The sequence below is a fragment of the Erithacus rubecula genome, assembly GCF_903797595.1.
Source record: "Erithacus rubecula genome assembly, chromosome: 5".
NCBI classification, from domain to species: domain Eukaryota; kingdom Metazoa; phylum Chordata; class Aves; order Passeriformes; family Muscicapidae; genus Erithacus; species Erithacus rubecula.
Window position 1 is genome coordinate 36,318,033 of NC_136687.1, and position 23,049 is coordinate 36,341,081.

Sequence of the window (23,049 nt, forward strand, 5' to 3'; positions counted from 1 at the left end):
GGATCCACTGCCTTAATTCAGGCACTATCTGTCCAGTACTTTCAAGAGCTGTTTTGGTTTATTGTACATGCACAAACTACCCACATGATGTGTGACACTGTAGATTCTGTATCCAGAAATCTCTGAGAAATACTGAAATTCTGTCTAAACAGAGCTCCTGAGGGAGGCAAAGAAGAGGTTACACCTGAGGAAACTGAACTCAGAGTAGTTGTGACTCCAGTGTGTTCTGGTTCAATTCCTTTGAGGTATACTTGCAAATACAGACTTTCAATGATACATTTGAACATTCAAGTACAAGTACACTTTGGAGGTAAAATTTATATAGTAATTTTATAATAATAGAGTGTGTTTTTCTTTAAGATTGCAAAAGTACAAAACGTTCAGGATGTGTTCTAGTTTTATAGACTGAGTGTCACCTGAAGTTGCAGATGCAATGGCAGCAATGCTTATAGTGTATCACTTTCCTAATAGAAAAAGACTTTCAATTCCTAGACTGTCCCATAGAGCAATAAAAAGCAAACAAACAAAATCTCCCCAAATCGAACCAAGAAAATTACACAGAAGAATGGCACCAATTCTCTCTTGTGTTCAGGACAACTTTTCTTCACTAATTAATGGGGTAGAAAGATCAAGAGACTGCTGAACTAGTTCATAGCACCTATGGATCAAGCTGTCCAAAATTATCATGTTGGAGGATACATATTCATCAATGCTTAATTTTTTGACTGTAATTTAAAATTATTTAATTAGTTGTGTTTTTGAGGGTGACTGTGTATGGAACATAATTTTTCTGTTCTGCTTTCTAATTACTATTCTTTCTCCCTTAACTGTAGATTATTTTAGTTCAGAGTCCAAAATAACAACTGTTATAAAATACAGCCTTTAGAAATAATGCCTCTGGAAAAGATATTTCACAGATAAATGTACCTATGTGGGCGTTTTCTTGTCAGAGAGTTTCATATATGGAGAGTTTCATATTTAAGATAATTATTGTAATTTAGGGATTACTTCATTTTTTGATCAGCTGAAGATCTGAGCACCTAAATGTTTCTGAAAACATTTGCACACTTGAATGCATTTACCTTGCCTTTACCTTCACCATTTGCACATTAATTGCCAATGAATATTTGTAGTACTAAGATTTGAATACTTACTAAAGTTGATGTGAAGTTTTGTTTTCTAAATTCAACACAAATTATGTTTCTTTTTCTGTTGGGCCTTCATGTTAAAGATAACCCCAGACATCATCTCTTCAACCCCAAACTCATTGGTGCAAGGTAGAAGCAAATAAGAGGAAAGATTGTCTCTGAGAGGAGATGTAAGCTGGGGGGTAGGGTGATAAACATAAGACTCCAGGAAAATGATATCCTGAGGTTATCAGTGATTGATTTTGCATATTTGGAGTATGCAACTCTCATCTCTGAAAGGTATGAAGGTACAGCCAAGATCCTCTGGATGATCTTAGATATCATAAAACAAACATACATACTAGGAAGTAGGAGGTGAGGGCTTGCTGTTCCCTTATTCCTTATTACAGTGGAGACCTTTATACTGTTGAGCTTCCTACCTATACAGTTCTTTCACAGAGAACTCACAATAGTAACATTTCTAGAGTAATTACAGTGCTTTTTTGGTACCCTTTTAAGTTGTCTAGAAAACTGAATTTCTTTCATATTCTAGATGTGTACTGTTATCTAGAGGTTATGTGACATCATATAACTTTGCTTCAAAGTAAAAAATGCTGGAGGTCTTTTACCTACACTACATTTTATATATTTTATATTTTTGTCATGCTCTAATTCATCTCTCCTGTTTTCAAATTGTAAACCAAGATAATTTTTGATAGAATCGGTAATTGCTTGTAGAAAATTGTTCAACTGAGAAGAAAATGCAAAGGGTCATTATGAAAACCTTGGATAACTTTTGCAGATGCAGTGGTAAAAAAGCAGACAAAGCAATGGAAATTTGTAAAGAATGGTAAAGAGAATAGTCTGTAAATGTGAAGAAATAGTTTTGAGTGAGGTCTCACAATTTATTTAATAACCCTATTATCTATGGCCACCTTGAAAAATGACACATACCAGAAGCAGAAACACTTCTGAGCTGCTGAAAATAGGATCAAAGACCTAAAGAGATGTCTGGATGAAGACGCTGGAAAATGGGCACTTAGCTTAGAGCTAACTTAGTAATAATGACTATGATGAGATTTTATTTCTGTAATCATTGCACAGTTACTTTAATTTGCTCTCATTATGAAGGGAAGGGGAGAATACATGAGGCAGCAGATTCCAAACAAGTTTTAAGAACCTGTTTAATTTTGAAAGACACTACTTCAACAGAGCTCTTGGTCCACATTGTGGTTAAAAGGAAGGTTGGAAAATGTTTGTGTGAAGAGCTAGAGCCATCCTCTAAGTTAGCATGCAGGTAAGACAATTGATTTTTCTGGCATGTGACAAACCTGTTTTTCGCAATAGAGTTGTAAGTTTTGCCTCTGGTCATGTTACTCCTAAATTCCTTTTAGCTGTTCCATTTACTTGTTCTTTCCAGCTTTTCAGCTGATTTCTACAAGGAGGTTCTCTATTTCATTTGCAGACTGGATGCTAGTTCAATTAGAGACTACAATTTACTGTCTTTACTAACATAGTTTAGATATCAAGAGATCCAGTTACTTATGTATGCCTGAATCCATAAAGACTGCAATAAAAATAAAAGTTGAGTTAAATTATGAAGTAAAGAAGGAAAAATGTCACTGGAAAAAGTAGCACTGTCTACTCTCAAGATTTTTAAAATAAAAAAAAAACTTTTTGTGCAAACAGATGCTTTCCTAAACAAATTATGGAATGGTTTTTTTTTTGCCTCTCAATGGGGGCAGAAAGTATCTATTTTCATTTGTCATCTCTCTACAGATTATTTTTTTCTTTTACTGTGTAACCATAGCTTTTTTATCACTCTACTGCCTTGTGATTTTGTGACTTCAAAGCTGAAATTATAATTGGTCTTCTAAAGCAAAGTATTTGGAAATGTGTTCAGCCACGAGGCTCAGTGGTGACTTTTTTGTTTTGCAGAGTCATGACTTTGAAGATGAATTTAGGCAGCTCAGGATCAATATTGTCTTATGGTATGCTGAGTACCAGGGGTGTCCAGCTGAGGCACCAGCAAGGGTCCTGGTTGTATGAAAATGTAGACCCTGTAGGAGTAATTAAGCAGAGGAAGAGGTGAAGCCTTAGGTATCTGATTTTTCAGTTTTTCTGAAAAATTGGAAATGATTTTTTAATTACTTAGAGAATTTTCCAAATTTTGTGTGCTGCAGAATGAAGACATCAAAGTACAGAGCTCTAAAAGCTGCACCAATTGCCTTTGTGTTACCATCCCAGAAATACTGATTATTGCTGTTTTACCTTTTGTAACATGCTTTTGTTTATTTAAGAATTTCTTCTAGTGTTTTTGTTGTAGTTTCGTTTATTTTTTTTCTCTCTTTCAATTAACTCTTCTCCATTTTTCTATATTACTTCCTCACAGTACTTGTGTTTTCACTCAGGATGGCTTATTATTTATGCAGTCATATCCAGTAAGAGATGCTTTATGGTGGCTTGAATGGAGAAGAAATAGATTGTATATTATCCTGTAGGTCCTGTTTTATGGGACCCACATTAGAGTAATTGGGGAAGGAAGAAATAAAAAGTAAGAAAGAGTCTATACTGCTGATGATCATTAATAGAAAAGGAAAAGGTATTAAAATTGGAACATTACTGACTACTTAATGGCAGAAAAAGAAGTTATGTCCGGTTGTTTGCCTATCAGATTATTTTATGTTTTTTCTTATAGACATAAGGGAAAATATAGTGCCAACATAAATAATAAAAGAGAACTTATGTCATACTAAGCTAAATAAATGCGAAATAACATTACAGTAGTTAGTAAAACTACTTTTGGCAGTGTTATTGACAATTTGTTTTTCAGTGATACTCTGGCACACATATTTCATCATGGAGATGTCTGTTTTGTATTAAATTTTTATCTCCAAAATGATCTATTTATATGTGTGAATTATCAGACTAGAAAACCTCACACTTTAAATCTTTGATTTTCTTGCCTTGAGCAATAGCACAAATTATCTTTTATGTTTTAAAAGTACTTTCATTTATAGATGGCAATGAAAGTAGCAAAGTTTTGTTTTAAACTGTTTGTTTTATTTGCAATGCAGCAATAACTGTATCTATCTTTGTGAGTTTAATATATCTATAACAAAAGCAGATTAATAAGTGAAACAGACTATATATTATCTAAATTTTGAATATTTTTAAGCTGTAAAAGTCATCACTTGCAATATATAAAAAAGCTAAATTGCTTCCTAATTGTGAAGGGAACTTTTACCCCCAGTGAGTCACTGTTGACAATCCTTGGATTTGATCAGAGGTAAAAAAGTATTACAAATCTAAACTAGCATTTAGGGAACAGCAAGTGATGTTGCAAAATATGGCCAAATTTTGAAGAATAAGGGCAAACACAAGCAATATGCTGCCAGAATGGAGGCTGTGCAGGTGTTGCTCTTTCTTCTAGTGCAATGCTTTGTTGAACTGGGTTTTGTATTTTATCAGAGTTTTGCCCTCTTCTCCCATGAAGTTCATCTAAACAGATGTTGATATTCATTTAGTGAATTTGTGCATGTTTGCCAGTATGGGTGACCACAGTGTAGAGGTGTGTTACACAGTGAGTGTGTAATAGAAACTCGCTGATGGTTTGGGCTTATCGTGGCATGCATGGATGTCATTGCCTAGGCAGGTTCTGCCCTGAGAGCTGGGTGAGATCTGAGAAGAAGCACTCCTGACCTATGACAAACTTAGCCTTCAGTAGTAAGCAAGGAGAAGAAAGAAAAAGGAAAAGTTTTATGTTTTTCAATATAAAAGTTTGTATGTTGCAACAGCTGATCCTCCATGGCTAATTGTTTGACAACCCGTTTTTGCTCATTTATCATCTTACTATACACTTGTTGCTATATGTTTTGTTTGAGCAGACCTCTACATGATAAAAGCTTGTCAGGTTGTTGACTCTATCATCCTATTTTCTGATGTTATCAGACATAATTTATGAACTCAGAAGATACCATACTGTCAGAAAAGATGACATCAAGCTGAACAGCCTTTCTGTCTCTTTTTTGTTTGTTTTTTCTCCTCTTCGTCTCTCTCTGCAGGAGTGAGAAAATCGGTGCAGATAGGTCCTCTTCCATCTAAGGAGCACTTAGAAGATTACAGTACAATAAACTGACAGTTGTCTCCATGATCTAAAGGAATTTTCTCTTTCACAGACATGCTATAGCTATTAACAAGTGCCAGAAGACAGAACTTTTATGAGGTACTGATTCACAGACACAGATAATTCTGTTAAAAACTCATGAACTGTAAAGCAGTGCTCTTTTAACACTGATTAACAACATAATCTAAAAACATCACAGCCTTTGTCAAAAATGACCTAGAGTAAACACAATATCAAAACTAATTTGAGATAGTAGTTCTTTGGTTTTAATTCAAATACCATATAGATGGTACTTGTAATCCTGAGCACCATTGCATAACACAATTTTCTGTCTGTGTGTGCTATGTCTTAAAATCTGTAACCACAGACAAGTTATTATCTATGTGCTTTTGAAATTATTTTTGCTGTGAAATTAAGAGCAAATAGTACTAGCACTAGAATTATCAAGACAGCTGGCCTCTTTCAAGCTTCATTCATAGAATGGTTTGGGTTGGAAGGAACCTCAAAATCATGTAAAATCAACCCCCCGGCAATGGGCAGGAATGCCTTCTACTAGACCAGATTTTTTAAAGCCCTATCCAGCCCTGAACACTTCCAGGGACAGGCCATCCACAACTTCTCTGGGCAGCCTGTTCCAGTGCCTCACTACTCTCATAGCGAGGAATTTCTTTCCGTACCTGATCTAAACTTAACTTCTTTCAGTGTAAAGACATTACCCCCTGTCCTACTCCTACACGTCTCTGTATTGCTACTCAGCACCAGGCAGTAGATAATACATAAAGAGGTCTATTATGTGGTTTTCTTGTTTAGCAGAATTATTCTTGATTTAGATAGAGTATGAGTCCAGTTTAAAGTTGTTTAATGTAAATGGGTGTCCAGGGTAGGTAGAATTATCTTACACAGTTTGTGTAATACAGCAGTTTAAAGTAAAAAATCCCACTTTTACTGTTTAAGCAAATGAGTTGTGGTACTTCTGGAGGAGGAGGAAGTAATAAATTCAACCTTGCAGGTTTAAGAAGCTAAGCTGTAGGTGATGAGTGCAGCATCAACCACACAGATGGACACACTGATGAATGGAGTTAAGTACTGTACAATAAAAGCTGAAACAGGGATTGGGGATCAGGCAAGTTATTACTCACTCTAAAGCTGTGCTAAAGAGCAAAGAACATTTGTTAAAATGGATAGCTGCAAGATTTTGTGCCATAAAGGGACTCTGAAGCAATCCTGAGTAACTTATGCAATTAAGGGATACTCACATCCCTGAACATGAATACTTTGAATGTATTCTTTGTAGAAGCCTCTTACTGTTCCTCACAGATGTAATGAGGAATACAGAACTGTTAAATACAGTCTGGAGAGACATGCAGTTCCTTATGTCTCTCCTTAAGTTTTTCAGTCTTGCTTCAAAGTATATTACTTTAGATACCTTCTATACTTACTATTTGGGAAGAAGAAAACCCCACACCTGTTCTTTTGAAATTGATCAATAACTGGTATTTTCTACCTGTAATCCTACCTAAAGAGTTGAATGTAGAGTAGATAAATTTTAGTCATTGATAGGGTGGACATACTTTGATAATATTAAAGGAAGAAAATGGAAATCCTTCTTTCAGATATTGACTACTGTGATGCTTGTAAATGGATTTTTCTTCCTTTTTTTCTGTCTTTATTTTTAAGCAGACACTGTGACTGATCCTGCATGCGGGAAGAAAGAGATGTGAGTGTGGGCAGCAAGGGTGCAACTTCATCTTGTCAGACAATGAGAAATAGATTGCATGAGAATCATTCTACAGGGTTCTGAATCTGATGAGTGGAATATAATTTTATTCTTATAGTGGTGAAAGAACATTTTTGTGGCAGCCAGTGTTTTGAGCCAATAGGAAAAGTAGCTATTTGCTAGTGAAAATTATTCTGTAACTACATTCAACATAAAATAGTAAGTGTTGTAGGAGTAGACATCCTCATGGTAATATTAGTCAAAATATTGTTACTATTTGTCTACTTTGGGTTGTAGAAGTGAGTATTAGTTATTTGACAGTTTCATTTGTTTTAATTTGTTTCTTTTGTGTTTATTCACTCAGTTTTTATAAATCAGAAGCATTAAGATGCTCTCTACTGAAAACTGTGCCTTTAATTGGACTACAAAATGCACGGTACAGAAAGCATCATATTACACAAAACAGATTCTGAATTAATAACTTTAAATTCTCTCTCAATAGTAGATATATAATCGTTGAAAAATTTAAAACATTACCCTACCTTGCAGTTTTGCAATTGCTAAACATGCTGATACATAAGACTCCAATTTAAGGAATGATAATCAAATAAAATTGTTGTGCTTTTCTTACCATTAGGGAATTTTGGATTCCTGTTCAGAAAACTACGAAGAATTTAAGATGTGACACAATACTCTGCTTATTAGATTTATTTCTTAAAATTATGTCTGTTGACTGAAGATAACTATTTGCCGTCTTAAAAAAAAGGTTTCTACTTTATTAAATAATGTGCAAGAGAAAAAAAAGAGATTACTTTTGTGTCTTTGTTATCTGCTTTAGAAAAGGTTGAAAAATTTCTGCTTTCATTTGGAACACAAATTGATTTCTTTTTCCAATAGAACTAATACAGAGTAAATATATTTATATTCAAAGAGGTAAACTCTCTAAACTGAGTAAACACAAAATCTATATAAAGTTCTGTCCTTGCAAAGTAGAAAATGATAGGTTTAAAATGTGCTTACTAATTCTTTTGGCTTTATAAAATGAAAACAGTTCTAAGAAAGGTAATAAATATCTCTAAGAAATTATTAAAACTGCCTTATGACAAGGTCAAGCACTTGGATTAGCATAAAAAGCGGTTATGAAAGACATTTGCATATCTTGGTGATCGAAAGATGAAGTCTAAGTTCATAAGTTAATATACACTATTAAAAGTCTTTTAAAAATAATACATAATTGCTTTACCAAAGTGGGGTATGTATGTATATGAATCTCAATTTCTTTTGTAATATTGTGTATATGTTACATCAACTAAAATGTCTATTAAATTTTTTGAGGCTTCAATTCTGGAATGATTTAAAATTGTGAGAATCCCATGTAGACCCTGAAGCTATTCAAATCTTTGGAACTTTATTTCTATCTGTTTGTGTTGTAAAAAAATTAACTATTGATTATTAGTGAGATATGTCATAGAATGTGTAAGATTTTATAGATTAAAACAAAGCCTTTTTTTTTAGTAACACTTAAGTAACTTTTGTAAGTTAGGAGATCCTTAGTTTCTTACAGTCTGTTGAATGAGTAAAAATGAAAGGGAGGTAGTCATGTTTAAGTCAGTTCTTATATTGAAGTACAGGAAGTCCTTTAAAAACTTGAATTAGGAAAATCATTAGGTGATAAGCTTAAAAATTATGAAATCAGTGGTAATTTTGTATGATCTCTAATATGTGAAAACAATACATAGTAAAGGAAACATCTTTATCTTTTAAATTAAGATACATTTTCATACAGTTCCAAAACAATTGAAATGCCTTTTTCTCTGACTTTACTGTTCTCCAGCTCCTACGTTGGAGGCCAAAATAACTATGCTGAAGAGCCAAATTAGACATCTTGTGATAGGTGGATCATTCTGCCATGTGGAAACAAACACCTGCTTCATCCAAGGCTTCCTTCCAGCTTATGCTTAACTTATGAAACTGTCATATTCTTTCTCTCTGGACCACTTCATTCAAATATTTTTTACAGGGCATAAAGGCCCTGTAGGCAGAATACCTGCCACCAATACATGCCACCATTATTTGTTGCCCAATGGACATGACATTTATCTGGGACTAATTTGCTGTTAGACTGTACTGATGATGCTTTCTACCTCCTTCTAGATACTCAGTGGGTCTTTGCTGTCCAGAAAGTGCTGAGTATAACCTGTTGACTTCCATGGCTCATTGAAATGTTCTGATTCTCAGTGCTGTTTAAGCTTCTGTCTCTGTTTTTACTTTTATGATTTTATAACTTTCCATGTTTGTGGCGTGTTTTCCCTCTACTCCAGACTGACCTTGTTCAATAATCTTTGTTCTGTCTGCAATTTTACCTTTCTTATATTACATGGTTCCTTCCACACTACCTAATTTCTGATAGTTCTTCCTCACAATTTAATGGTTTTCTCAGTAGTGTGTGCCAAGGTTATTCATCTATTTCATATTAAAACCTCAGTCCTTAGGAGGAAGGCTAGCTGTGAGTAAACTGGGAAATATATTCCATTCTTTCCTGTTCTCATGGTCTGCAGATGCTTGTGGGATGGAGTGTGCTTTGCTGCTTTGTTGATCAGCATGCCTAGATTTCCTAGAGACAGTGAGAATATAGTTTATACTCAACTCTTACCTTTAGTAGGTGAGTCTAAAGTTTTGACTCGAGACTTCCAAGTGGGATTTGTAGAGTAGGTAGAAATAAAAAGCAAAACATTCACAGAAGTCATACAGCAAATGAAAGTGTGGGGTAAAAGTGGTAAATACTAATTTGTTTAACAGTCTCATTATCTAGGTATTGTTTATGCAAATGTGGTTCACTTGTTTCTCTTGAAGTAATTTTATCAATCTGCTAATTTAAGCAGATATTTTGATATTGTTATTATAGATGTTAAGGGTCAGCTTGCATCTGTCTTTAGAAAAATCTGAGTGCATAGTTTCTGTGACAGAAAATGAGGTCTTGTTACATACAGGGTTGCTTTCCACATCTCTGGAATTTGCTAAGCAAAATCTGCTTCAGCTATATGTATGTGTCCATTTCTAGTTAAATATATAGGAAATGCATGGAACTATGTCAGATCTGTAGTAGGCATATCCATAAATAGTGTTGGACAGGAAGTTCCACCTGAATAGGGCTCAGTAAACTTGCAGATGGCACCAAGCTGTGTGGTGCTGTTGACACTCCTGAAGGATAGGGTGTCATCCAGGAGGTCCTGGACAAGCTCCAGAAGTGGGTCCATGGGAGTCTCATGAGGTTTAACAAGACCAAGTGCAAGGTGCTGCTCCTGGGTCAGGGCAACCCCTGACATCCCCTGGGGGATGGACAGATTGAGAGAAGCCCTGCCCAGGAGGACTTGGGCATGCTGGGCATCAGCTGGCAATGTGTGCTCTCAGCCCAGAAATCCAGCTGTATCCTGGGATGATCAAAGCAGCCACTGAGGGTGGTGATTCTCCACCTCCACTCCATTATTCTTAGACCCCACATGGAGTGCTGCTTCCAGCTGTGGGGCCTCCAGCATAAGAAGGATGTGGATGGGACAGAGCAGATTCAGAGGAGGGCTGCAAAGATACTCAGAGGGCTGGAGCACCTCTCCAGCAGAGCATTTTATGATCCTATGATTTCTGTGGTGGGATGCAGTCTTTGTTTTTTGTCTTATTAAAATGGTGCACTTGCTAACTCACTCAAACTACACTAAGATTGATTATCAATAAATACAAATGTCTTGCCAACAATGTTAATTCTTAAGTTGCTAAGATATATTTTATTTTGATTCCCACATCAATCTTACTAATTTTTCTTGTATTTATCTCAGTTAAATTCAGTTGTTACTATTCTGATGGATTTTTCTTCTATTTGTTAGAAATAGTGCAAAGTAAAGAAACAAGTGAAAGTATTCAAAAAGACTGGCAGTAATGAATTGAGAGGTTTTTGACATTTGAAAGAAAGATTTTAGTAGTAAATTCACAACTATAGTTTTCTTCCAAGAGGCTTCTACGTGAAAGGCAACTTTGAAGGAAATTCAGGCAACTCTAAAGAAAGCAATTTAGATTTTATGATAGAAGTGGTTTTTCTGATTATGTTAATCTGACACAGCCTGGTTGTGTCCCCCAAAGGCCATGGCAAAACATAATCAGACAGACTCTCTAAATTGGAATAACTCTAAAATCTCCTAAGGATGCAAAGTAGTTATCAGAGAAGAGTTGCAAGAATTCTTTCAAAGGTTAGTTTTTCGTAACTCAGGCTTTTTTCGACCAGTTTGTATGGGAAAAAATGTGTTTGAAGATTATCAAATTTAGCTATAAAATACTATTTTTCAATTGAATTGAGCACTCATGCATTTTATAGATATCATTAAATAAGTCATGTTGCCAAAGAGTTGCTCGAAGCTAAATTTTAAACGGGTTGCATTAAGTATTCTCAAAGTATTTGCAGGCACAATCACTGTGTATACAGGAAGGTAAGTTGATGTATGCAAACAGGTACATAGGCTAGAGTAATTGGGCAGATTGGCTAATTATGTTTCTAGGAAGGCATGCACAGTGTGGTGTATGCAAATTAATGCAATCAGAAGCATTGCTGGTAAATTAAGCCCATATATTTAATTTTATCCTTTAGGTGTCAACAATATCAGATAAGGCAGAGCTTGCATTGAGTAATAGTTACTTCATTGCAAGACAGGTACCAAAGCCTTTTCAGGAAATTTTTGGTGGAAGAGGTTGACTTTCTTATGACATCATATTTAATGTGACAATATACTAACTATATATATATATACTAAGTGCAAGAACATTTATAGTGATTGCAGTAGAATTGCAAAATTAAATGATAAAATTTAATTAGCTGCAAGTTGCAGTGGTCTGGGTCTTCTTGCATATTGAATTATAATAAATACAAGGAAGAAACAAGTGATTTATTAAAGTGGAATAACTGCCTTGTTTGCTATTTTTTTCATGTCTTAGCATTTTAAAATGTAAATATATATTGCTTTATCTACATAGCTCACATAAGTAATAGCTAATTATATATGTTACAGTTTAGTGCCTATTTCAGGATATTGTTGACATACATCAATGATCATATCTCAAGATAATTTTTATCATCATAGTAGTTTCTCAGTTATTTCCATGTCAATAGTTTGTATGTGTGATAATTGCCTAGCTGTTAAAACCAAAATTCAACACCTGGTTACAAAGAAATCAACAGAAACAAACCCAATGCAGTTAAAATAATGGTGAAAGGAAAATTTGAATGCATAAGTAAAATGTGTTATTCCGGTGTTTTTGAAATGCACGTATCTACCATAACTAGCATTAAAAATACTTTTAATTGAATTTTCATATTTGCCTGTCAGTGGCTGACAGTAAAAAAAAGCTTTTCAGCAGCTTTGATAATACAGTCCACTTTCCATACAAACCATTCTCATGACCTGACTGATACCTTCAAAGTATCTTTTTTTAATAATTTCTTCATTCTTGTGCCTTTCATTACAATTTTGGAAAAATACAGATCTATCTGTTTTTCACCAAAAAATTGTTAGTTAGATAGAAGACAATTTTGGTAACAGTGATCTGCTGAAGGTCTCAGAGGAATTCTGTGTAAAAAGGGAAATTTGACACTCTTCAGTTTAAAAAACTACCCTGAGACAGTTTGCATTTAAAAGCCTAACAAAGCAGAGGTTAGTTGAGGAAAGTAATTTATGTGACTATATCGAACATTTTCTGTTTTCTTCATACCTCTCCACTCATCACAGAACTGCAATTTCCACCTTTTCAGCTTGTTCTAAGTTTCCATGTTCCTTGCAGTCCTTTCTGAGACACCTCTTTTCTCTTCCCTCTCTTCATCTAAAAGGAGGGGTTTTTTTCCTTTCTCTGTCTTTTCTTGTCTTCATCAAGGGCGTGCACAAGGGTGTATATATACTGAAACACTATGCATGACTAGTCCTTTCTTTGATATGTTTTAGGCTTCTACACCAAGTCCCCCTGTGTGTCTCACAAATTCTGCTTCCTGTCTGGTTTTTACTGATTCCAATGAGCTTCTCTCTGTAAGAGTGTGGAACTTCTGCAATTGATTTGTACGGCATTTTAAATTTACTGTACTTCTGATAATCAGAAATTGCATCAAGTTAATAGTTGGGATGCTGGTCCTGTCAGTAGCTTCAGGCTACTGGGGCACTTCTGGATAATTGTGAGCTATAAAAGTAACAAGAAGTTAGAGAAAGATGCAGCGATCTGTATAATCTAATGGTGCTGGAACTCATGTGAATGATTAGAAAACTCTATCAAGTGAAAGGAGCAGCAATAATCCGATTACATATTGTACATAAGCAAAGGTTCAGTTCAGCTTTTTTTTTTTACTATAATAGAAATTAGATTATTTTTACTTTGTCTTCAAATGATGCAACTCATCAGAAAGGATTTTTGCTTGTTAATTGAGGTGGTATGTTTGAATTGTTTTCTTTGTAGTACTTCCTGGTGGACGTAACTTCCTTTATTGATATTTTGCTACTCATTATCCTACATATAACTAAAGCTTTTTCTGGAATTTTCAGTAGTAACTGACAGCTTCTGTGTGCATAATCTGATTCCTGTTTACACTGTAAAAAAATCCATGCAGTTCAAAATTTCATTATACATCATAGCCTGAATGTAAACTTCTGTGATTCCTGTGTTGTTTTTTCTTTTCTTTTTTTTTTCTTTTGGTCTAAAAATCCACATATACAGCTAAAATTATTCACAGCATGTAAGCATTAGCATGACTTGAAAATGGGACTTTTGTTTTTTGTCATCACCAGTTTACTGTTAGGTGAGTGCTTTTAGCCTTTTACTCTGCTCATTATGAAACCAGAGGATGAGTTTCTTTTCTCATATTTCTTTTTCCTTCTCTGAACGAGTTCTTCTCAAACAGTGATTCGTTACTGGCAAAAATAGTGATTGATTATCTGTAGGTGGAAGACTTCTGAGAGAATTCTTCTCCATTAAAGAATACTTGATTTGATATTTTATAGGTTTGAACATTTGTGTGTGTCCTGAAAAGTCTTTGCTGTATTCTAAGTGTAGTTAATTTTAGGCTCCTCATTAAGATCTCAAGAATCAAAAACCATAAAAATGGGGCATAAAAATAATGTGTTATTGTTTATTTTTAAATTTATATGCAAGAAGTAACTTCTTTGTATATTTTTAGATCATAATGGAGCTGTTTAGGATACAGTGGCTGCTAAATACTTTCATGATTTAAAAAAAAAAAAGAAAAATTAATGAATGAGAATTAATTGAAAGCTACAGAGAAAAAATCATGTCTTTCTCAAGATGCCATATACTAGAAAATGAAAGCAATAAAAGTATTGTGTAGAAGCATCACTAACATATTTTAGACTTTTAGTCTTTTTCTAAATTGAAATAATCTACCTAGCTCTATATATGTTTATATCGGGATACACATTTATGCTTGTGTAGATTAATTCTGTGCTCCAGTGGATTAACATGTTTTTTGCCTTTGAACTTTATATTGAATGTTGACTGAAATTTGCAAATTGTAAACAGTGAAAGACAGTGTTCAGCGTGGGGTAAACAGACCCCCTCCCTGTTTCTATAGAAGTATTTATGATACAGTTCTTTAAAACCTTAATGTTGCCTCATAAAATACCAGTAGTGATACAACAGTTCTATTCATACTGTTTTATAACAAGAAGAGTAAGTGCCAGTTAATTCCGACATCTTTCACTGATCAATAAGTGTAACAGTGTCTAAAGCATCATCTTAATAATTTTCTACTCATGTTTTAGAAAGTGAAATAATATGCAGGCATCAAGTATCACTACAGTGAGTAAAGTACAAAGGTATAGAAGTTTATGCTAAAGACATTGGCAGCCCTTTACATAGAAGAAAACTTTATGGTTCAAATTATGTATGGCTTACTGTTTGTAAAGGCTCATTAAAATACCCTGAACATGTTCTATTTTTACTGCTGCTTACCAGAATTACATACTTTTTGTTTACTTACAGTATGAAAGAGGCTGGTTTAGGCCATAAACAGTGGAGGGGTGGTCCCATTTCATCAAACTGCAAGCAGTGTCCAGTAGTTTATACCAATCCTGTTTGTGGATCAGATGGTCACACATATTCTTCTCAGGTAAGAATTGAATAAAGATCTAAATTAATCTTTCATTGTTCCAGTCAATTCCAGCTCTTGGAAAATAAAGTAATGTATTGTAACACAAACCAATATTTATTTGTTTTGTGTAAAATATGTATTACAGAATACAACCTACAACAATTTTGGAGTTTTGCATGGTGTAAAAGCAAAATGGTAGGAAACCCTTAACATCATAAGGCAGTAGTAATACCCATAGAAGCAGAGTGTAAGGGTGCTCACAATGTAATTGAACACACTGAGTGCTCTGCAGTGTGACAAGACACCATGGTGGGGTTTTGAGTGAGCAAGAAAGTGTTGGGTGTCCCCAGCTGGGTGTAGAATAGGCATTTTAAGTCAGATTTTCCAGTTGAGCATTGAAGGTGTGCTTCAAATTACAGGCGCTTAGACACAGATGTAACATACAGGGAAAAAAAAATTAATAATGTAACTGATTGTTGCATGTCTTTCCTTGCAACAGTGTATTATGAGTTTTAAGATCAAAATAAAATCTTCATTTCTAGTCCTTAACCCTCCTGTCTTTTCTGTCATACATATTTGGAGATAAAATAATAATTTCAAAATGTTACTGTCAGTTAACCCAGTCTTGTTTGGATGAAATATTTTGTGCTGCTCCTGCTGAAGTCCAAAAATCCAGGGACTGCATTAGTACAGGGCAAAGGTGAAATTGTGAGATGGAAGGACTTCATAATGCTGAAAACAGATTAATTTGTTTAGCATCCTTGATTAAAACTTTGAGCATAAGAATGATCAGGCAATGCTAACAACTGAGTCTTCTTTAGTGGAAAAAAGTATGGGCTCTTGATAAACCCATTTTTCTCAAAAAAACCCATGTAATTCGGTAGTGTGAAAGGAGCTACTGTATTTTATCTTACTGACACTGTGTCCTTACACTAACAAATTGTTTCATTAGTAGATAATATCCAGTGCTTCAAGAGAAGTATAATAACAGATTAAATTAATGGAGATGAAAAAGCACTGTGTTTGTTACTTATGAAGAAAAAATCCATATTACATTTAAAAAAAATATTTTAATGATATTTCCCAGTATCTAAAGATTTTTAGAGTTTCTATAATTTATGTTTGTTTTTACTTAATCACAAATTAATCATATCTGAAGTTTACCCATCTGTAGTCACACGAAGTTTACAAAAAGGAATTAGTTTCCAGGAGAGACTGTGTGTTGAATTGAATACTAAATATCTTCTTCAAGGATATTTTATTCTTGATAAAATAAAAACATCATCTTTAACTAGTGCTTTTTAAACTCTGACAATACTTAGGCATTAAAAAACATATTTTCTACTAACATGAATATTTAACTATAGGGATTTGGTCTAGAATCTTAGTTTTTCTTAAAAGAAAGCAATTTAAAATTTCTAATGCTTACACCACATTATCTGAGGCCCTAAAAATGAATTCTGGACTCTAGCATACCTAAAAAATACTTCCTTACATTGACACTCTGACTTTAATTTAGGAATTTGAAAAGTATTCTGATTTTCATTAGCTGTAATCTCTTGCCGATGTTTTTTTATGAGCTAAAAGTATGCTGGCATCTTACTGGACATGGGTGATGCTGTCATTTAGTATTTACTTTGCCTTGCCTTTCAGAGATTCAGGTAGTCTTTAAGTCTCAAGTCCAGGCTGCACACAGATACAATACAGATGGTAGTCTCTACAATTTAAACAGATGAAGAAAAATTTGTATAGCTAATGTTGGATGAACAACTTTTTTATTTTTTAAATACTATATACTTCACTTATTGCAATCTCTCCTTATGTTCTTCCTAATGTAGTACAAAGTTCACCCCAATGTAACCTCATTGCTTATTCCCTATTTTACCTTATAGGAATGCTGTGTTCTAAATAGCTCCATAGGTAGAAGTGACCTTTCTGTCCTCTCATGGTCTGGTCTGGAGTAGGTGTATAAAATTCTATAAATATTGATGAGATGCAGGTATTTTTAAATCAGTTCATATGCTAAAAGTGCAGCTGTTCATAGGGAATGATGAGAAACGAGTGGATTAAATAGACACACTGTGCTCCCATTCCAGTGCATTGTCAGTGCTGCAGTCAGTGCACCAGTGCATGTTATCCAACCTCAATATGCCTTGCATGCAAACAATGCAGAAGTAATCTGCCATCAAAGATACTCTGCAGGATTCCACTTCCACTACTTTGTAATAGTATATTTCAAATCCCAGTTTATGGAAGAAAAATGCTAAAAATGTTTATTGCCACAGAAATATCTATATTATCCTGTAAATATTTATTTTCAGTGATGTGAGGATTTCATATTCTTTGCTGCCAGTTGCACCAAAGCAGAGGTCCTTGCCAGGTTGTTTCAAGAGCATTGTTTTTAAAAATCTACTAAAGACAAATATTTGTGTTCCTGTACTCCAGGCAAACTTTGTTTCATTGTGTCATCAAGCTCCAGTAGGAGTTTATACAGCACTTTTTTTGTGTTTAGGAAGTGTTTGTCAATAACTCTGGAAAATTGTATAATACGTTTACTGAAAGTAAGTCATTAAATAGTAATAGTATTGTAGAACACAGCCAGGTAGTTGACATTTGTCAGATGGATGCTCTTTTGGGAATATATCCTTGCTTTTCAGGACAAGCTCATGAAATGCTTGAATTAAGTTATGTAACTATAGTTATTTCATACATGTTTTTGCTTTGGAAAGTAAAGAAGCAAAAAAAGATGATACCGTAGGTGGACTGTCTAGAAAGAAAAGTTATCTCCTAAATTGAACTTTTTCAGAGTCAGGTAAGAATATTCTGTTTCCTGCTCATTTTTGCAGTCCAGATTAGGTTTACTATTTTCTCAGCTCAAAATTAGTCTCATGAAGTCAGTGTGAAAGAAAAGCAGGTGTAAGATATTTGTTACTGGCATTGCAAGAATGTTGAAACAAAAATATTGCATGCTGAAACGTTGAGTAATAAAAGTGAGCATGAATCATTGTGTAAGAAGAAAGTCAGTATAAGGGGATCCTGCCATTTTCTTGGCACAGTGGTGGTACAATTTTTACTTAATGGCCTTTAAATAATATGGCATGTGTTCAACACTTCATCTGTTTTTACCTTCTCTGTTTCTCTAAACTTTGGCACTTGTAAGTGCACTATGCATTTTTACACTAGGAATTCTCAAGCAGTGCTCTCATAAGGCTTTAGTATCCCTATATACTTGACACTCTCCATGAAATACACAGCCTGTTTGTAGCTTCATCTTTCCTGGGATTCATAGGGAAATAAAAGGGCATGAAGTGCAGCTCAGATGGGTTGTTTTGAGGCAGCAACCCAGCTGCTGCCATTTTTTCACCCAGAGAGGCAACTCGCTGCTGTGCAACACATGCTGTAAAGCTGGTGTAGCTGGGATGAGATGGTGATGCTCAGGCTTGGCTGCTTCTGCTGGAACAATTCTGCCATATTGCACTATATTGTAAATGGACTTTCAGAAAAATGGCCAAGAGGGAAAAAAAAATACATCATGCAGATGACTTTTCCTTTGAGTGGGTTTTGCATATTTTGATTTCAGCTCTGTTATTTGGTAAAACACCAAATTATAAGCTGAAGTTTTTCTTTTAAGTTGAATGCAGTTGACAGTCCCACTTCAACAAAATCTAATCTTAAATAAGATGAACTAACAGTGCTTGCAGCATTTTGAAAACACAGCAGAAATAACTTAATCTTTAAATTATGCCCATTACCCTACAGTTTTATGCAAGAATTGCTTTGGCAGTTCTGTTGTTAGCAACAATTTCCTCAAGATGGCTTCGTATTGATAGTAAATTTTTTTTTAATATATTTTCTCCTACCTATGAAAGCTTCGTGTTATTGATGACAACCTGGCATGTATAAATAGCAATAAAAATTATCTTTCTCAAAAGTAGTGAATCTAAACTAGCTTCTCAGACTAAGATGCAAACTGTGTAGAAAAATAGTCAAAAAAGGATAAAAATCTTGAAAGACTCCACAGATAGACAGGTATGTGGATTTAGATCTTTTTAATATTCAAATACTTGCTTCAGTCTTCCAAATTACAATTCCTTTCTCTGAGGAAATTTGAAAGAGTTGGGGGATAAAATTGCACTGTGTGAAGGAGTGAGTTTAATGCTCCGTTCAAGTTTTGTTTATCATTTTGCATGTATCTGAAAGAGCTTTTTATTCTCAGGGTATCCCATGTTCAACATTTTTCTTTTAAAAATCATTGCTATTTTATTAATTTTGGGTTTTTTAAAAATTTGAACTTAGTATGCATCTCTTAGCAGTGTATTTGGTATAAGCTTGTTGGGAAGAAACATAAAAAATATATTTTGACATTTTTAATCTTTATTATTATTTTAAGGATTACGATTTTATATCATTTACATTGATTTAAATGTATTAGTGTATTGTGAGCTTTCAGGTCACATGCCTGAGCTGTTGAAAATTCTTTTCTACTTCAGGAGAGATTGCTAGAAACAGAATTGCCATTACAAAATAGATATTTTGTAATAGTAAATGAAAGTATTTTTCACAAGCCTGATTCAATGTATGTCAGTCTTACTTCTTAAATTGGGCTAATCTACTATGCCTTTCCATTTTTATCTGCCTTGTTACTGAGCAATCTGCTGTAGACTTAACTGTCAGTTGAAATGTAACCAAAAAGAATAAGGTTAAATCATTGCCTGACACCCTTAGTAATAAAATAATGTAATCTTTCTGAAATAAATTGACAGCATACTTTTGCAACTGAAGAAGCAAAAGTGTCTCTTCCAGGTGCTCTACCAGAACTGATTTGTTTTTGTAATAAAAGTAGATTGTGTCCAAAGGGGCATCTCAAAATTAAGATTTGTGTCTCTAGCCCAAGAAACACCTAGGCAAAATCACCCAATTCTAAGTGGAAAAATTTAAAACTTTCTATAGACCAAATCTGGGTTGTACTGTTACAATGAACTTGTTGCTGAGGTACACTGAAAAATAAAAAAAAGTTGTTGGTAAATGGGGGACAAAAAAAGCAACAAATTCTCCCCCCCCCCCAACAAAAGCCAACAAACAATGGCCAGCCCTTCTGACCCATTCTCTCACCTTAAGAAACCCCACAAAGAAAGCCCTGTAACAAACTTTTCTTGAATGAGACTGATGAATAGACAGTGATAAAAATAGAATGTATCATGCTTGATTGATCCTGGAGTATACTTTGGGTCTTTACAGAAATAGTAGAAACTGGTTGTTTATTGTTTAAATGCTTAAAAAAGGAAGAAAAAAAAAAAAACCACAAAAAAACCAAAGGAAGTTAGATTGGCCAAAACTGGAAAGGCTTGAAATTTTATCTTCTGGAACCTTTATATTGCTAGGATGTGGTTTAAAAAAACCCCCAAAAAACAAAAAACAAAAACAAACAAAAAAACCAAAACAAACAAAAAAAAAAAGCAAAGAAAAATCATAAGGGTGACTTTTTTCTTAATCCAGATTTTCCTCTTTATCTACTGTACTTGAAATAAACAGCTGCTAAAGCAACAGAGAAAGAAGACAATATCTTAGATAATAAATTGCTTTAGAGAAACTTTAATATTTTGAAATTCTGAACAATTCAGTATTTCTTAGGCTAGGATGATATATTTATACAAGCATTGAATTTGCTTCTCTTTTTCATTTCCAGAATATCATATTTGTTTAATATAAAATTATAGATTGCATTTGCATTAAGAGATACCTAAAGTTTAATACTTCAATAAAGAAAAAAGAAACCAAAACAACTTCATGGACTGGAAAATATTTTCCGAAGGCTTCATCTATGTAATTGCATTAAATGGAGGTCCACCTCAGAGTGGATGAGATGCTGACCAAGAGCTTAAAGGTCAGGATTAAAGGGAGACAGGGACAGGTGACATGAAGGTGGGGAACTGGTACAGGCCACCCCACCCTATCATGAAAAAACAAATGAATGAGGGTTTCTATGGACATATAGGAGCAGCCTCACTTTCACAAGCCCTGGTCCTCATGGGGGACTTCAGCTGTGTTCTTGGAGGGACAATACAGCAGGGTATAAGCATTCCATGGGGTTCCTGGAATGTATTCATGAGAAATTCAGTCTCCAATGTGATAGAGAAGCCAAGAAAGGGGACCTAAAAGGCAGCTGGGGAGAGACTTTCTGCAAGTGCATGTAGTGATAGGATAAGGGAGAACAGTTTTAAACAGACCATGAGTAAATTGAGGTTATATATTAGGAAGAAATTCTTTACTATATAGGTGATGGGTCACTAGCACAGGTTGTCCAGAGATATTGTAGATGCCCCATCCCTGGAAGTGTTCAAGGCCAGCTTGGAAAGGGCTTTGGGGAAAGTAGGTTTATTTGCCCATGGGAGGAGAGTCTGAACTAGATGATGTCTAAGGTGCCTTCCAACCCTCAAACATGGAGTCATACTGGGATTCTGTGTGTGGTTTTTTAAAAATAGTTTTATGTTTTTTCTAAAATAGAAAGCACCTAGGCTGTAAAGAAAAATTAATGAAAGGATAGGATGAAGAGGTAAGTGAAAGAAGTATCAGTGTTTATTAACTCTCCTGTCATAGCAGTAGGATATGAAAACAGAATTCCAAATGCAAATTTGTGTGTTGGGTGTCAGATGGAACAGCCTGAAAGTGGAGATTATAGTTAAATATTCAGGTTTCTTAAATTTTAGATTGCATTAGAGACATACATACTTAGGTGGAGAACAGTCTTTCTCTGAGAAGTTTAATCATCAGAAGTTAAAATTTTGAAAATATTCAAAATATTGTAACTGGAATTGCAACTAAAGTAGCACACAGCAATTATTTTCCAGAAAAATGTATCCACAACATAGGCAGAAATGCACAGGAACTGAACATGGAACCTTGCATGGTTAGCCCTGTAGAGCAGAAACAGTTCTGTAAAGAAACCAACAGAGAAAAGGGGTCTGTGTGTGGAGAGAATTAATAATGTTCTTATCTTTTGTAGTTGCTGGAAACATTAAGGCACTGAGAAGATAGTGTAGAAACTAGAGATGAGCTGTGTCAGTTGCAACGAGATCAGGAGACACAATTGCCTCAGATTTACCAAGTGGAAGCTCATTAAAACATGGTTTCAGTAGAGTAGAAGATAAGGATGGTAATAATTCAATAGTTAGGTGGGTTTAGAGGATTTTTATGATATTGTGAGGCTACTGTTCATGCATTTATTTCTGAAAAATGGAAAAGTTTGCTTTTAATAGGGAAAGAGAATGGTTAAAGGTGTCATGAAGTGAAATAACGTCATCCTAGGGAACAGATTTTGAGTTTATAAGAAGAATGGAGTTAAAGAAGTCAAGATGGAAAGAAGCAAATAGCAAATGAGAAGTGGCTCAGATCTTGTCCCAGTGAAAACGTTCTGTAGCAATTAGCTACAGAACTGCAAATAAAGTAAAAATTACTAGAAACGTAATTATTCAAATTAAAATTTTTAAAACATGTAATTAAGTTGAGTAGCGTTTGCATTTAGAAAGAAGCTGAAATACTGTGAAATTTATGTTTCAGACACCATAACAGAGATTTAGACCAATAATGCTGTAGTGCTGTAAACTAGTCATGTTGGCCTGGAGAAAAAGAGAAAAATAAGCACTTAATGTAGCAAAATTTGTCATTCTGGCTCTTCATTCAAAACAGAACATATGAAAACATGGCTTTTTGTTGTCCTGGTTTTAATCTGTATGGATTTGTCACAGAACAAGGAAAAATTTTGTGTATTTTAGAAATAAAGTACTAACAGCACAAAAGGGAAAAATTTAGGCATAGTTCTATGTGCCTCTACACAAGACATACCTCTTTAAGCTCAAGAAGAGATATGTGATCTAGTGAAAAACAGTCGTGATTTGGAATGTTCATTCCCACTTGTACAACACCTTGTTTCTTTCCTGACAGAGTGAAAAGC

The 23,049-nt window shown here is 34.5% G+C and overlaps 1 protein-coding gene across 2 annotated transcripts in view; it reads left to right on the forward strand.

Annotated features, from left to right (window-relative positions):
* The window catches only part of SPOCK3 (SPARC (osteonectin), cwcv and kazal like domains proteoglycan 3), a 162,184-nt gene that overhangs the window by 82,228 nt on the left and 56,907 nt on the right, over positions 1–23,049 (forward strand). For both annotated transcript variants that reach the window (XM_079306264.1, XM_079306265.1), the window contains exon 5: positions 14,990–15,116. In XM_079306264.1, the coding sequence (XP_079162390.1) occupies positions 14,990–15,116 (127 nt within the window). The remainder of the gene's footprint in view (positions 1–14,989; positions 15,117–23,049) is intronic.